This window comes from Pygocentrus nattereri, chromosome 30, assembly GCF_015220715.1.
Source record: "Pygocentrus nattereri isolate fPygNat1 chromosome 30, fPygNat1.pri, whole genome shotgun sequence".
In the NCBI taxonomy this organism is placed as follows: Eukaryota; Metazoa; Chordata; class Actinopteri; order Characiformes; family Serrasalmidae; genus Pygocentrus; species Pygocentrus nattereri.
Window position 1 is genome coordinate 12,595,948 of NC_051240.1, and position 13,209 is coordinate 12,609,156.

The 13,209-nt window shown below is 39.6% G+C and overlaps 1 protein-coding gene across 6 annotated transcripts in view; it reads right to left on the reverse strand.

The window, feature by feature from the left end:
* Positions 1–13,209, reverse strand: part of scn1lab (sodium channel, voltage-gated, type I like, alpha b) — a 48,183-nt gene that overhangs the window by 7,503 nt on the left and 27,471 nt on the right. For 4 of the 6 annotated variants that reach the window (XM_017702230.2, XM_017702233.2, XM_017702232.2 and 1 more), the window contains exons 15-20: positions 12,780–12,953; positions 11,938–12,294; positions 11,070–11,561; positions 7,286–7,418; positions 5,840–5,994; positions 1,707–1,880 (exon numbers count right to left, since the gene is read on the reverse strand). In XM_017702230.2, the coding sequence (XP_017557719.1) occupies positions 1,707–1,880; positions 5,840–5,994; positions 7,286–7,418; positions 11,070–11,561; positions 11,938–12,294; positions 12,780–12,953 (1,485 nt within the window). The remainder of the gene's footprint in view (positions 1–1,706; positions 1,881–5,839; positions 5,995–7,285; positions 7,419–11,069; positions 11,562–11,937; positions 12,295–12,779; positions 12,954–13,209) is intronic. The other 2 variants (XM_017702236.2, XM_017702235.2) reach the window with 1 other exon arrangement.

Consider the following 13,209-nt stretch of genomic DNA (forward strand, 5'->3'; position numbering starts at 1 on the left):
CATCCTTCTTGAAAAGCATTCAAACCCCATTTCTATCCCCTTTGCATGATCGTCATTACATTTGTCAACCATGTTGCCTTGGATGAGTAAGCTGTCATTTAAAGTCACCATTCCCCCCGTTATAATTTGCCCATTGGATATGAGGCCAGGTAGCTAACAAACAACAAACCACAGGCTTAAATCACACTACTCAAGTTGCGTCAGCTTGTTAAATAATCTGAAATGTTTATATAGTTTTGAGTAACAATTTATTTGGATGGTCCACTGTAAATGTTTTGTAAATGCTCAGTATATCTTTGAATAACATTCAACTAAATATCTATTAACTGCAACCTAATGTGAAGTTGAGTGTTATTTGGATGGTCCACTGTAGATGCTTTGTAAATGCTCAGTCTGCCTTTAAGTAACATCCAACTGAATATCTATTAAATAAAACAGAACTTCAAGTTCAGTATGAAAGAAATCTATTAAATCTATTCCTAACCCTAAACCTAACTGTTATTGATTTAGGCATCTATAGAGCATCTGTAGGGGATCATCCAAATAAAGTGTAACCTAGTTTTTTATTATATATAATATGCTGTCATCTCTAAAAACTATATTATCATCTAAAACAAAAATTATAGATACATTCAGGCTTCATTTTTTGGTCTATGGCATGATGCTAATTAGGCGTAAGCATCCATTACATTCTTACATTAGCCTCATAGCTTCAGTGCACAGCTAAAAACACAAACTTTAGGCTACAGATATCTTGGCTGACTGACTACACATTCGGGGTAAAGGGCAAATTTTTAAAGTAATTATTAGAATTCCTGGACAAAGTCAGGTGCTGTGTGGAGAGTGGGTGTTGGTGTCCTGGTGACAGGCTGGCACTCTCTGAAGACTCAGAGGCACAGATACTAATAGTGCAGGCCTGCACGCCCAGTGGCATGTGTGAATGAGGTGGGAATGAGTCACCAATGAGTCAGCAGATAACACACAGCTACCACCACTGTGCCCTTGAGCAGTGCATTTAACCCACTGTGCTCTGGAGAAACTCTATTTTGATGGACTTTGCTTGGTAGCCCCTCCCTGCTGTACAGTTTGAAGAGAGGCTATTTAGAAATAAGGCATTCTAGTGTTCCCATGTATGCATGGTAAAAAAGACTGTCTCTGCTCTGAATTGACTGAATTCAAATTATTCTTGGTCCATGCGACTCTATCAGCTGGAAATCAAGGCCGATGAAACCTTTTCAAATGCTTTACATTTTAGTAACTCTGTAGTCTAGAAGTCAAACATGCTCATCATTTTCACACATTCTACCACATAATATCCAAGAATCTGAAGTAAAAATAAAAACTGGCTTCAGTGAACACAATAAAGATCACTGTTTTCAGTAGCTGTTTGAGAAAACAAACAAATGTATAAAAGCACAGAAATCCTGAGACAATGCACATGAACTAGGTTTGAAAATATTGTGAAATTTCTGGCCATGCTTTAGCACACTATACAACTATTAAGAAATGCAACCACTGCTAACCTGTGAATAATATGTAAGAGTATTGGAAGTGATGAACAGTTTGGACAACAAATTATATAGTTTGTTGATTTTCTAACTGCAAGTAAGTTACTATATGACACTTTACAAGTCCAATTATACACAACACTCCCAAAGCACAAACACATACATACACACCAATCAATAAATGAGGACTGTACATACATCTACAATAAGGAAGTCGAGCCAGCACCAGGCATTGGTGAAGTATTTGACGAAGCCATACGCCACCCATTTCAGCAACATCTCCAGGATGAAGACGTAGGTGAAAACTTTATCAGCATATTCCAGCACTGTTTTTATTGTTTTCCGCTGCTCTATGTAGATATCCTCAAATGCCTGCACAGAAACAGACAAAACCAGAAAATTTACACAAATTTACACAAAATTTACACTGGATGAGGAAACTAGGAGCTTTCAGCTGAGCTACAGTGGGGAGAACAAGTATTTGATACACTGCTGATTTTTCAGGTTTTCCCACTTGCAAAGCATGTAGAAGACTGTAATTTTTATCATAGGTACTCTTCAACTGTGAGTGATGGAATCTAAAACAAAAATCCAGAAAAATACATTGTATGATTTTCAAATAATTAATTTCCATTTTATTGTGTGAAATAAGTATTTGATACACCAGAAAAAGAAACTTAATATTTGGTACAGAAACCTTTGTTTGCAATTACAGAGATGAGACGTTTCCTGTAGTTCTTGACAAGGTTTGCACACACTGCAGCCGGGATTTTGGCCCACTCCTCCATACAGATCTCCTCCAGAGCCTTCAGGTTTCGTGGCTGTCGCTGGGCCACACGGACTTTAAGCTCCCTCCAAAGATTTTCTATTGGATTCAGGTCTGGAGACTGGCTAGGCCACTCCAGGACCTTAAGATGTTTCCTACGGAGCCACTCTTTAGTTGCCCTGGCTGTGTGTTTTAGGTCGTTATCATGCTGGAAGACCCAGCCACGACCCATCTTCAGTGCTCTTACTGAGGGAAGGAGGTTGTTGGCCAAAATCTCACGATACATGGCCCCATCCATCCTTCCCACAATACGGTGCAGTCGTCCTGTCCCCTTTGCAGAAAAGCATCCCCAAAGAATGATGTTTCCACTGCCATGCTTCACGGTTGGGATGGTGTTCTTGGGGTTGTACTCATCATTCTTCTTCCTCCAAACATGACGAGTGGAGTTTAAACCAAAAAGTTCTATTTTTGTCTCATCAGACCACATGACCTTCTCCCATTCCTCCTCTGGATCATTCAGATGGTCATTTGCAAACTTCAGACGGGCTTTGACATGCGTTGGCTTGAGGAAGGGCACCTTGCGTGCACTGCAGGATTTTAATCCTTGACGGCGTAGAGTGTTACTGATTGTTTTCTTTGAGACTGTGGTCCCAGCTCTATTCAGGTCATTGACCAGGTCCTGCCGTGTAGTTCTGGGCTCATTCCTCATCTTCCTCAAGATCATTGATGCTCCACGAGGTGAGATCTTGCATGGCGCCCCAGACCGAGGGAGATTTTCTGTTATTTTGCATTTCTTCCATTTTCTAATAATTGCACCAACAGTTGTTGCCTTCTCACCAAGCTGCTTGCCTATTGTCCTGTAGCCCATCCCAGCCTTGTGCAGGTCTACAATTTTATCCCTGATGTCCTTACACATCTCTCTGGTCTTGGGCATTGTGGAGATGCTGGAGTCTGACTGATTGAGTGTGTGGACAGGTGTCTTTTATACAGGTAACGAGTTCAAACAGGTGCAGTTAATACAGGTAATGAGTGGAGAACAGGAGGGCTTCTTAAAGAAGAAGTAACATGTCTGTGAGAGCCAAAATTCTTACTGGTTGATAGATGATCAAATACTTATTTCACACAATAAAATGGAAATTAATTATTTAAAAATCATACAATGTATTTTTCTGGATTTTTGTTTTAGATTCCATCACTCACAGTTGAAGAGTACCTATGATAAAAATTACAGTCTTCTACATGCTTTGCAAGTGGGAAAACCTGAAAAATCAGCAGTGTATCAAATACTTGTTCTCCCCACTGTATATATTTTCTTGTGAATGCTAATGATATTTGCTGTTTTTGTGAATAGTGCAGTATTTAAGTACTGCTATGTACAATACTGAGCAAAAGTCAGAGACCACATTTTTGTTTATTTCATTTCCAGATTAAAAAAAAATAAATATGAAATATAATATTAAATCAATCAGTAAGGTGTGGCACCCTACTGACATTTTTCCTGTTTTCAATCCTAAAATCAATTAGTTACAGTTGTGTCCTCCCAACAAGGAGACAACTTAACACTATGGGTCTAAAAGAATGTGCAGCCATTACAGAGAAAAGGAAATAGACAAGGAAAGTACAATATTTGCTAAAAAAACTAAACAAACTGCTGGTGTTCTCAGAATATTGTACTGACCACCCCAGAAACCAGACCTCAACATTACGGAATGTGTTTAGGATTACTTGGATCGAACCGATTTCTAAGACTGAACATTGAAGGTGTGAAAAAATACACCTGCAGATATTTTTTTGGAAAAGAACAAAGCAAGTATTCTGAAAAGAATGGACTTGTACTTAAGTACTTACAAATCCAATAGATAAAAGATGGTCTCTAAGTATTGCACAGTACTGTAGTTTGTGTAAATGTTGAAACATTCATGTATGCATAAGTTAGGTGTGTAAAAATGCACTGTTACCTCAAGGTGGTCATTCTACTGCATTGATTTTGTTAGAATCAATAATATTACATTATACAAACTAATTTCCAACAAAGTTAGACTGCAAAATAAAATTAAAATAGAATGAAATGATTTGCAAATCATGTAAACCCATAATAAACAATACAATAGTACAACATATCAACTGCTGAAACTGAGAAATGTTACTGTTTTTTTTTTTTTTTTTTAAATACATACTTATTTTAAATTTAATGGCAGCAATATGTTCCAAAAAAGTTGGGACAGGGCTATGTTTGCCACTTTGTTGCATCACCTCTTATTTGAACAACACTCTGTAAGCATTTGGGAACTGAGGAGGCACTGCTGTTGTTTTGAAATGTTTTCCCAATCGTGCACCATATATTTCAGCTCCTCTAAAGTTTGGGGTCCTTTTGTTGCATGTTTCATTTCATAATGCCTCAAATGTTTTAAATGGTACGCAGACTCTTTAACTACGGAGCCATGCTGTTGCTATACATGCAGAATGCTGTTTTACACTGTCTTACTGAAATAATCAAGGCCTTCCCTGAATAAGACGTTGTCTGGATGGCAGCATAATGGTGCCAAAAACTGTATACACCATTTAGCATTAATGGGGCCTTCAGATATGCAAGTCACCCATGTCATGTGCAGTAATGCACCCCTATACCATTATGGATGCCGGCTTTTGAACTGTGCACTGATAATAAGCTGGGTGGTCTTTAACCCAGAGGACACAGTGCCCTTGATTTCCAAAAAGAATTTAAAATTTTGACTTGTCAAACCAAAAGACACTTGTCCATTTCTCTTTAAAGAGTTTGGGCCCAGAGAAGGTGGTGGTGTTTCTGCATTCTGCTTATATATGGTTTCTTCTTTGATTGGTGAAGTTTGCATTTGTGTATGCAGCAAAGAACTGTGTTCACAGACAGTGGTCTTCAGGAATGTTCCTGAGCCCAAGCAGAGATTTCCACTCTGAATCATGTCTGGTTTTAATGCAGTGCCACCTGATGAAAACCACAGCTATCCAGTATTGATTTTTGGCCTTGTCCCTTTCATACAAAGATTTCTCTGGATTCTCAAAGTCTTTTGATGATATTCTGTACAGTAGATAATGAAACCCCCAAATTCTTTTCTATTTCACATTTAGAAATGAATTATTGAATTATTCTTGAATTGTTGCACTATTTGCCCGAGCATTCTTTCACAGACTTCCACCATATCAACTTCTGGAAGACTCTGACTCTCTGAGATGCTCTTTATACCCAATCATGTTATTAACCACCAGGTGATTTTTTAGCTTTACCAGTGTTTTGCTGCCCATCCCAACTTTTTTTGAAACATGTTGCTGACATCAAATGGACAGATGTTTTAAAATAAAAAACAGTTTTTAGTTTCACCATTTAATACATTGAATTACTGCTATTTTCAATGAAATCTAGAGTTTAAATGATTGGCACATCATTGTATTCTGTTTTCAAGTACGTTTTTATGTCGGTAAACATTTACATTTACATGAGACTATGTATTTAGTGTACCAAAATAGTTACTGTACATGTATACAGATGTGTAAAGTGTTTTAGTGTGTTTCAGCAAATGCACATTCTCACCAGAGCTCCACTGCTTAGGAGAATCATGAAGATGATGAAGGACTCAAACCAGTTGTGCTCGACAATGACAAAGCATGTCTTCCTCAGAGTCCACCAGCTTCTCCACCTTCCCTTCTCTATGTCCACCTGACAACACTGAAACCTCATCACACAGCCTACAACAGAGAGGGTGGTGGGTATCGTGAGACAAAAAGAAAAAACAATGTATTACAAACTAGATTCAAATACTGTAAAAGGAAAATGTCTTCTAATCTGCAAAAGGCTCTCACATCTGATTTAAATTAAGCCCATGTAAAGTGACAGGAATGAAGGTAATCTACATTAGCTGTGTGCACAGGGGATTGATTCACTTGGGGAAATCCTCAATCACCTTCCAGATCCTATTCACTCCTTCACCCATTCACCCTTCAATGAGCATCGCTATACTACAGAGTTAATCTGATTTAAGGAGGAGAAATCCTTTCTCTTTGTACAGTTCAAAAGAAGCTCTTTCTCTCTTTCTGTGTCCATTTATCTCCCTTCAAAAGTAATAATACTAATAAATAATGATAAAAATAATGCTAATACCTCTGAGTATGTTTCAGTGGAATCAGTTATTCACACATTGTTTGGAATTAAACACTATATGAATCATATATTATGAAGAATTTACTGACTATGAAAGCTAAACTATAGTGTAATTTATAGAGAACAGTGGGATGAGCGCAGCTCATATTGTGTCTCACTTTTTTCTGTAGGTGAACAGGCAGTATGTTTAATCATGTATGGCTAAAACACAAAGACAAATGTCAAATTAACAAAGGAATAAGGAACAGATCACCTTTCACAACAAACTGTAAACTAAACAACTGAAAACAACAATGAAGCCTTCAGTGTTTTTATTCATTTCTCTCAATTATATTAATATATATTTAGGGATGCACAGTCAGCAGATATTTGCTTAAAAATATCACTGGACAGATGTTTAGACTTCACTAATACTTCAAACAAAAATGTTCGATGATGTATTTAGAGTTACCAAAAAATATTGGTTATTGGCATCGACTCACAATTCCCACATCAGTGCAACCCTATATGAAATAGTTTCTTACTATCCAAATTTCAAAAACTGAAACCCACATGCCTTATGTATAACTGACTTATTTATCACTGACTGGTTGTGGTGAATTTCTGTGCTTAGCCTAGTTCACACTGAAGCTATTAATGATGGCATTCGTGGCCTCCTACTGTACTGCTAGTGGAAGCTAATGTCAGTTTAAATCCAGTTCTGCCATGTAGCTGCTTGGGATTCTACTGACAGACACCAACTCCTGATTCTCCAATTCCTGAAGTCTTTTCTGTCCTTGACCTACTCTCCTGCATTCTCATGCACACAGGTATGCGCACACACACACACACACACACACACACACACACACACACACACACACTACATGATGCACACACCTTCAGTGAAGCAGTCCTCTGGGTCCAGTGACTCTTCAGGTTCTAGCTCTACTGATTCAGCCCCCTCTCCGGGGGGTCGGATGTCCACTGTGCTCCCTTCAGATGAACTGAGTACCGTGTCCACGGGAAGCTTCTATGCGTACATACACAGACACGCATGCAGATAGCCACACAAGCAGAGGCGCACACACAAACATACACATACATACACACACACACACACACACACACACATGCAAACACATGATTAAAACCTCTGCAGAAGTTTCACAGGTCTTTTCAAGTTCTTGCACTATTTCCATTGACTCATGCAGCTTCAGTCAGATCATTCAAAAGTACCTACGAGCCTGTGGATTTATTGATTTGTTTCAATTTTGTCCTGATTGGTAGCCATGTGCTGTGAGGTTCAGCATGGGCTCATGGGTAATCTCACAGTCAGCTGTGGGTACGTTTGATGTGTCTTCATTCCTTCCTCATGCAGTTTTTTTTTAAATCAAGGTGCAATTTTTTTTAAAAATCCAAGCTTGTGATCTCGTCAACAAATGTTGAGTGCTTTGAGTATTTTCATGTCCAGTGCAAACAACAACCCACCTTTCCCCCCCCACCCAAAAAATAAAGGATTTCTATTGGATTATTCCATGACAGATCAATTACAATGATCCAGATTACAACATATTAGGACATAATCCCGCCCCACTGAGTGCAATTCCTTTGATTGACATGAAAACACAGGGTGGAAGTCCATTCCGTTAAGCAGCGGTCAAGCTTCGGTCCGCCAGTCGGAGTTTGAAGAGGAGGGGAGCCGCATTAGCAAATATCTAACACCAGGACCACACGTCAAGTCTGAGACAGCATTCTCTTTACATATTTTCTATCAAATCACTAAAACAAAAACACACCAGTTGCATAATCAACAGACTGTTGTGCTGCTTTTATTCACTAACCTTGCACTTTCACAACTATTACTACAAAAATTTTGATATAACAAAATACTTTAATATCAAAAATAAAGACTTTCATTCCTACAGTCTTTTATATAGTACAGGTTCTCTGATCTTTTACTGGACATTAATATTTATACACACTGCATTTTTTTTTACAAAATTATCCATAAGGTATTTAACTAAGCAGCACCACAATTCTAAGTTTAGTGGGCCAGAAGAAATGAGGCACAACATCCACTACTAAACTGCCAACTAAGTATTCTTCTATCTTAGGCCTGATGATGAACCTTTATAGGCCAATGCTATAACTAAATATATATTTAGAGCTTGTCTAGTTTATGCATTGTACATCCGAGATAAAGGTATAAATGTGGCGATCTGTTCATCAACAGTCTCTCTATAATCTGCTGTGTGCCACCGGAATGATGTAATCATGGCAGAACGCAGTCTGCAGAGCAGCTGAATTCTACAGCGTGGGTGTGACTACGGCCGGATCGATGCGAAGGCCAGCCAGAGAGAAAACAATGCGCATGAATGCTGTCTGAAACCGAGTGGCAGCACTGGTTGCCGTGGTACCCAGCTAATGCGGCGCAGGGGAATGATGTAAGCATGCTGTGTGCAGATTCAGAATGTTCCAGAATGTTCCAGAATGTTCTAGAATGTCTCCCAAATATTTTTTTGTATTAATATTAGAGGCAAAGCTGTGCAGGCCCATTCAAGCAGAACTGGTCCTCAGAGCTAATGACATCTTTTTTTTCACCAATGATTTCCTGTGCCATATACAGTTTGCTTCACAGCAGCAAAACTATTTCAGAAATGGTGGTTTCTTTGCGACTCTCCTGCCACCCCCTCTATGTTTTGCTTTTGCTTTCTTTGGTCCAATTGGGAACAGCCGTCTACGACTTCCAGTATTTTGAGCAAACCTCCTCGTTAGAGCAAGCTTAGGGAAAATATGCAAATTCATCCAAAGCAAGGTTAAACAAAAACACAACAGATTTCAAACTGAAAGTCGATTTTTGCTCAAATCGTTAGCTTGATGAACGATTAGCTTGGTTTCAATCAAGGTTAAAATGCCAAACACCTGGCATGACAGCTGTACTGACATAGGTAGGTACAGACCAGAATACAGACCCCTAGAGGACAAGACTTTAATAGCACTTTAACACAACAGCAGCATCACAACCATGCACGCTGCTGAAATTTTACAAAGCTGAGAGCATTTACAATGAACTGAAATAGACAGCCTACAAATATTCTTTATGTCAACTCTTAAGGATTTAATACACAACCCTGTTGATACCAAGCTGATAGTTGAATTAATTGTTACATAGCTGCAGTGGAATATAGCAGCTTTCATCATTCCATTATGGACCATTTTGATGTCAAGATGCAATCAAACAAATATGTGACATGGGCTAATTCTACTGAGGCAAAGTCATTCCTTTTTTCTCACTCATTCACACTCATTCTTTCGAACATGTGCTCACGCCCTCTTCCTCACTCACTCATCATACTGTAAATCTGTTCAGCTTTGGATGCTCAATGGCTGACTGATCAAGTCCAAAATAAAAAAGAAACAATTAAATCAGAACCAAAAAAAATTAAATATAAAAAGATGTGCAATGGCTTGAACTATAGATGGGAAATGATGGACTTGCTCATTCCGTATGATTGTTGATACTGCAAAGAAGCCCGGTGCTACAACAGAAACACAAGATCCAAGTAAAGAAAAAAAAAATGAAACCAAAACGCTAACAGCTGACTCTCTCCAGTGCAGGGGGGGGGGGTCAAAGGGGATTAGGGGAGGGCACAGGCATAGAAAGAAAAGAAAGGGCAATCCGTTCCAAAAGAGAGAGTAAAAATGAGAGAGAGGGAGAGGGAGAGAGAGAGACGATAGTTTGGTTGGGTTTAGATGGCAGAGGCAGTCTTCATGGTTAGTGTGTGGGAAGAGGAAAGACTCTTACAGGGGTCTCTCAGAGAAAACCTGGGGTTCGTCTCTCATTACGCTGCAATAACAGGTCACACACAGAGAGATATACACTTCACAAAACATGGATAACAACGTCGGCAACTTCAACACACCACCAGGAAAAGATTACAAGGAGGAAGAAAGGAGATTAAGAACAGTCTGACAATATTGCTTCCTGAGTTATGGAGATGAATGAGAAAACACACACGCTCATTCACACTCATGCATGTGAGCTCGCTCACACGCACACGCGCACACAGTACACAATATGCATGCACAAACTTAAGCACACTCAATTTCACCCTGGGCAAGGATGCTGCATTTAGCAATTTCTTCAGCAAGCTCACTCCATTCATAGTCTGGGCTGAATGATTCTGTGCCTGCTCAGTTGGTTGTAAATAATAAACATTACTCTGTGTGTGTGTGTGTGTGTGTGTGTGTGTAGCAGTGTGTGTACTAATATAATGAGAGCATTCAGCAACTGTACCTGCTACAAGGCCCAGAGGTTTGTCTTAACTAGCTGACTATGATCTGGGTCATATGAGCACTGGGGCCTTTGGCATGACACACACACACACACACACACACACACACACACACACACACACACACACACGATGAACTACATGTGTAATAGAAGATGATGCAATGGCAACATAACTCACTGCAACTTCACTGTCCCTTTCAGGGAAAAAGTCCTACTTGAATCCACTTTAAACACACTTCCAATGAATAACTTACCATTTATAATAACAATAAAACACAAATCAAGACTTTTCTTTGTTTTTTAAGACAAAAATTACACATTAATCAACACCAAAAAAAGGAAAATTCAGATATTTGTCCAGCCAGTTTAAAGCACCTTCCTTACCTCTTTGCTGCCCTCCACATCGGATGAATCGCTGCTGAAATCTTCAGTATTCAGATTTTCAAAGTCCGACTCTCCCACCGCGATGGGCACGGTGACAGTGAGACTGGGGTTGTGGATAAACGACATGTAGTCCCCTTCCTCAATGCTGTACTTCACATGACCTTCGACCCCGTTTCCAGGGGACACACAGCCCTCTTTGAGGAAGTCCTTGCCTAGGTCGACAGCCACTGGAGCATGGTTGGCCAGACAGTTCTCCTTGCCATCGCTGTGAAGGTCGTCCAAGGGTTTCTCCTCATCCAGGGCCCCCGGCTTGCCACCGGCCAGGAACACACTCTGGAAGAACTGCTGAAGGGCTGACTTGACCAGGGCGACGCCCTTCTGGATGCGGCCTACGGCGATCTGCAGGTTGTTCATCTCACTGTCGTCGTCTGTGGCAGCCAGGTTGTCAGCACTGAAAGAGCTCAGCAGCAGGGCCAGGAAGAGGTTTAGCACCTGCAATGCAACCACAAACATGATATACAATGTAATACACAGTCTTAACACCATCCTAACCACCATCAACACAATATAATTGCACTGAGACCAAAAGAGCACAAAAAAAAAAAAAAACCACAATAGAAGTGTGGAAAGTAACAAATTACAATACATTACCTGAGTACCACAGGAGTAAAGTTACTTTTTCTAGGGTTTATTTCTAATAAAGTATTTAATATGGGTATTTTATTTTCCAATTGCTATTATAGGTTCAAAAAAAAGCTTTTCAAATCTTCCAAACCAGAAAAGCAATTAGCTGAAGCGATAACTATAAGCTAAATAGCTGCTTTGTTCTTTTGTTCAGAAAAACAGACAAAAAAAATACAGATCTTACCACCAGGTTGCCAATCACCATGACCAGCATGAAGACGATGAGGCACATGGTCTGGCCGGCCACCTCCATGCAGTCCCACATAGTCTCAATCCATTCTCCACACAGCACACGGAACACAATCAAGAAGGAGTGGAAGAAGTCCACCATGTGCCAGCGCGGCAGCTCGCAGTCCTCTGAGATCTTACACACACATTCACGATAGCTTTTCCCAAACAGCTGCATGCCTACCACAGCAAAGATGAAGACGATGATGGCCAGGACGAGGGTCAGATTGCCCAGGGCGCCAACCGAGTTCCCGATGATCTTGATCAGCATGTTTAGAGTGGGCCAAGACTTGGCGAGTTTGAACACTCTCAGCTACAGGACAGGGAAATGATGTTAGAGGAGGACGACAGGAGAACATATGTGAGCAGACGCAGAGTGAATTTAAAAACAGTACAAGAAGGTATTGTTCTGAATTTTTGCAGTTTGGAACTTTAGAATCAATTTCCATGACAGAACACATAATAATTTGGGCAAAATGTGGTCATAACATGTATATTTGTAAACTGTTCAAGACAAATGAATCTTTTTTTTGTTCCTTTTTTTAACCAAGGAAATGTTACTTACATGAAAGTCTTTTTGTGGGGTTTGACACAAAGGTACAGACTTATTAAAGATACTTCAAGCATAAATGCAAACAACTAAAGATGGTTTGTGGGAAGAAATTAACGTTGTATCATTTGAGTAAAGATACATGGTCTTTGATAATTTCCATGAATTACCAGCAACATCAGCAGTTTGGATTAAGATTTCCTTAATGCAATACACCTGTAAATGCAAATCAAGAACAGCTTCCTTACCAATCTGAATGACCTGAGCACAGAGAGACCCTCCACATTGGCCAGGCCCAGCTCCATCAAGCTTAAACTCACAATGATGCCATCAAATATGTTCCAGCCCTCCTGAAAGTAGTAGTAAGGGTCCAGGGCAATGACCTTCAGACACATCTCGGCTGTGAAGATCCCTGTGAACACCTACAGAGGTACATATTCATTAGCTCTGGACACACTTCAGTAGCTTAGAATAACAGTGCTGACCTTAAATAAGTGTCCTATTAAAATTCATATTGTAATCAAAATGCCAGATATTTTTATGATTCTTCAAGGGTTCTTTAGTAAAGAAAATTGTTCTATTTGGCGCCACAAACACTTAAAGAACCCTTTGCATGATTAAAGGGTTCTTTTTTACATCATGCATGGGCTCTTCAGATTGATGGAGAATATATTGTAC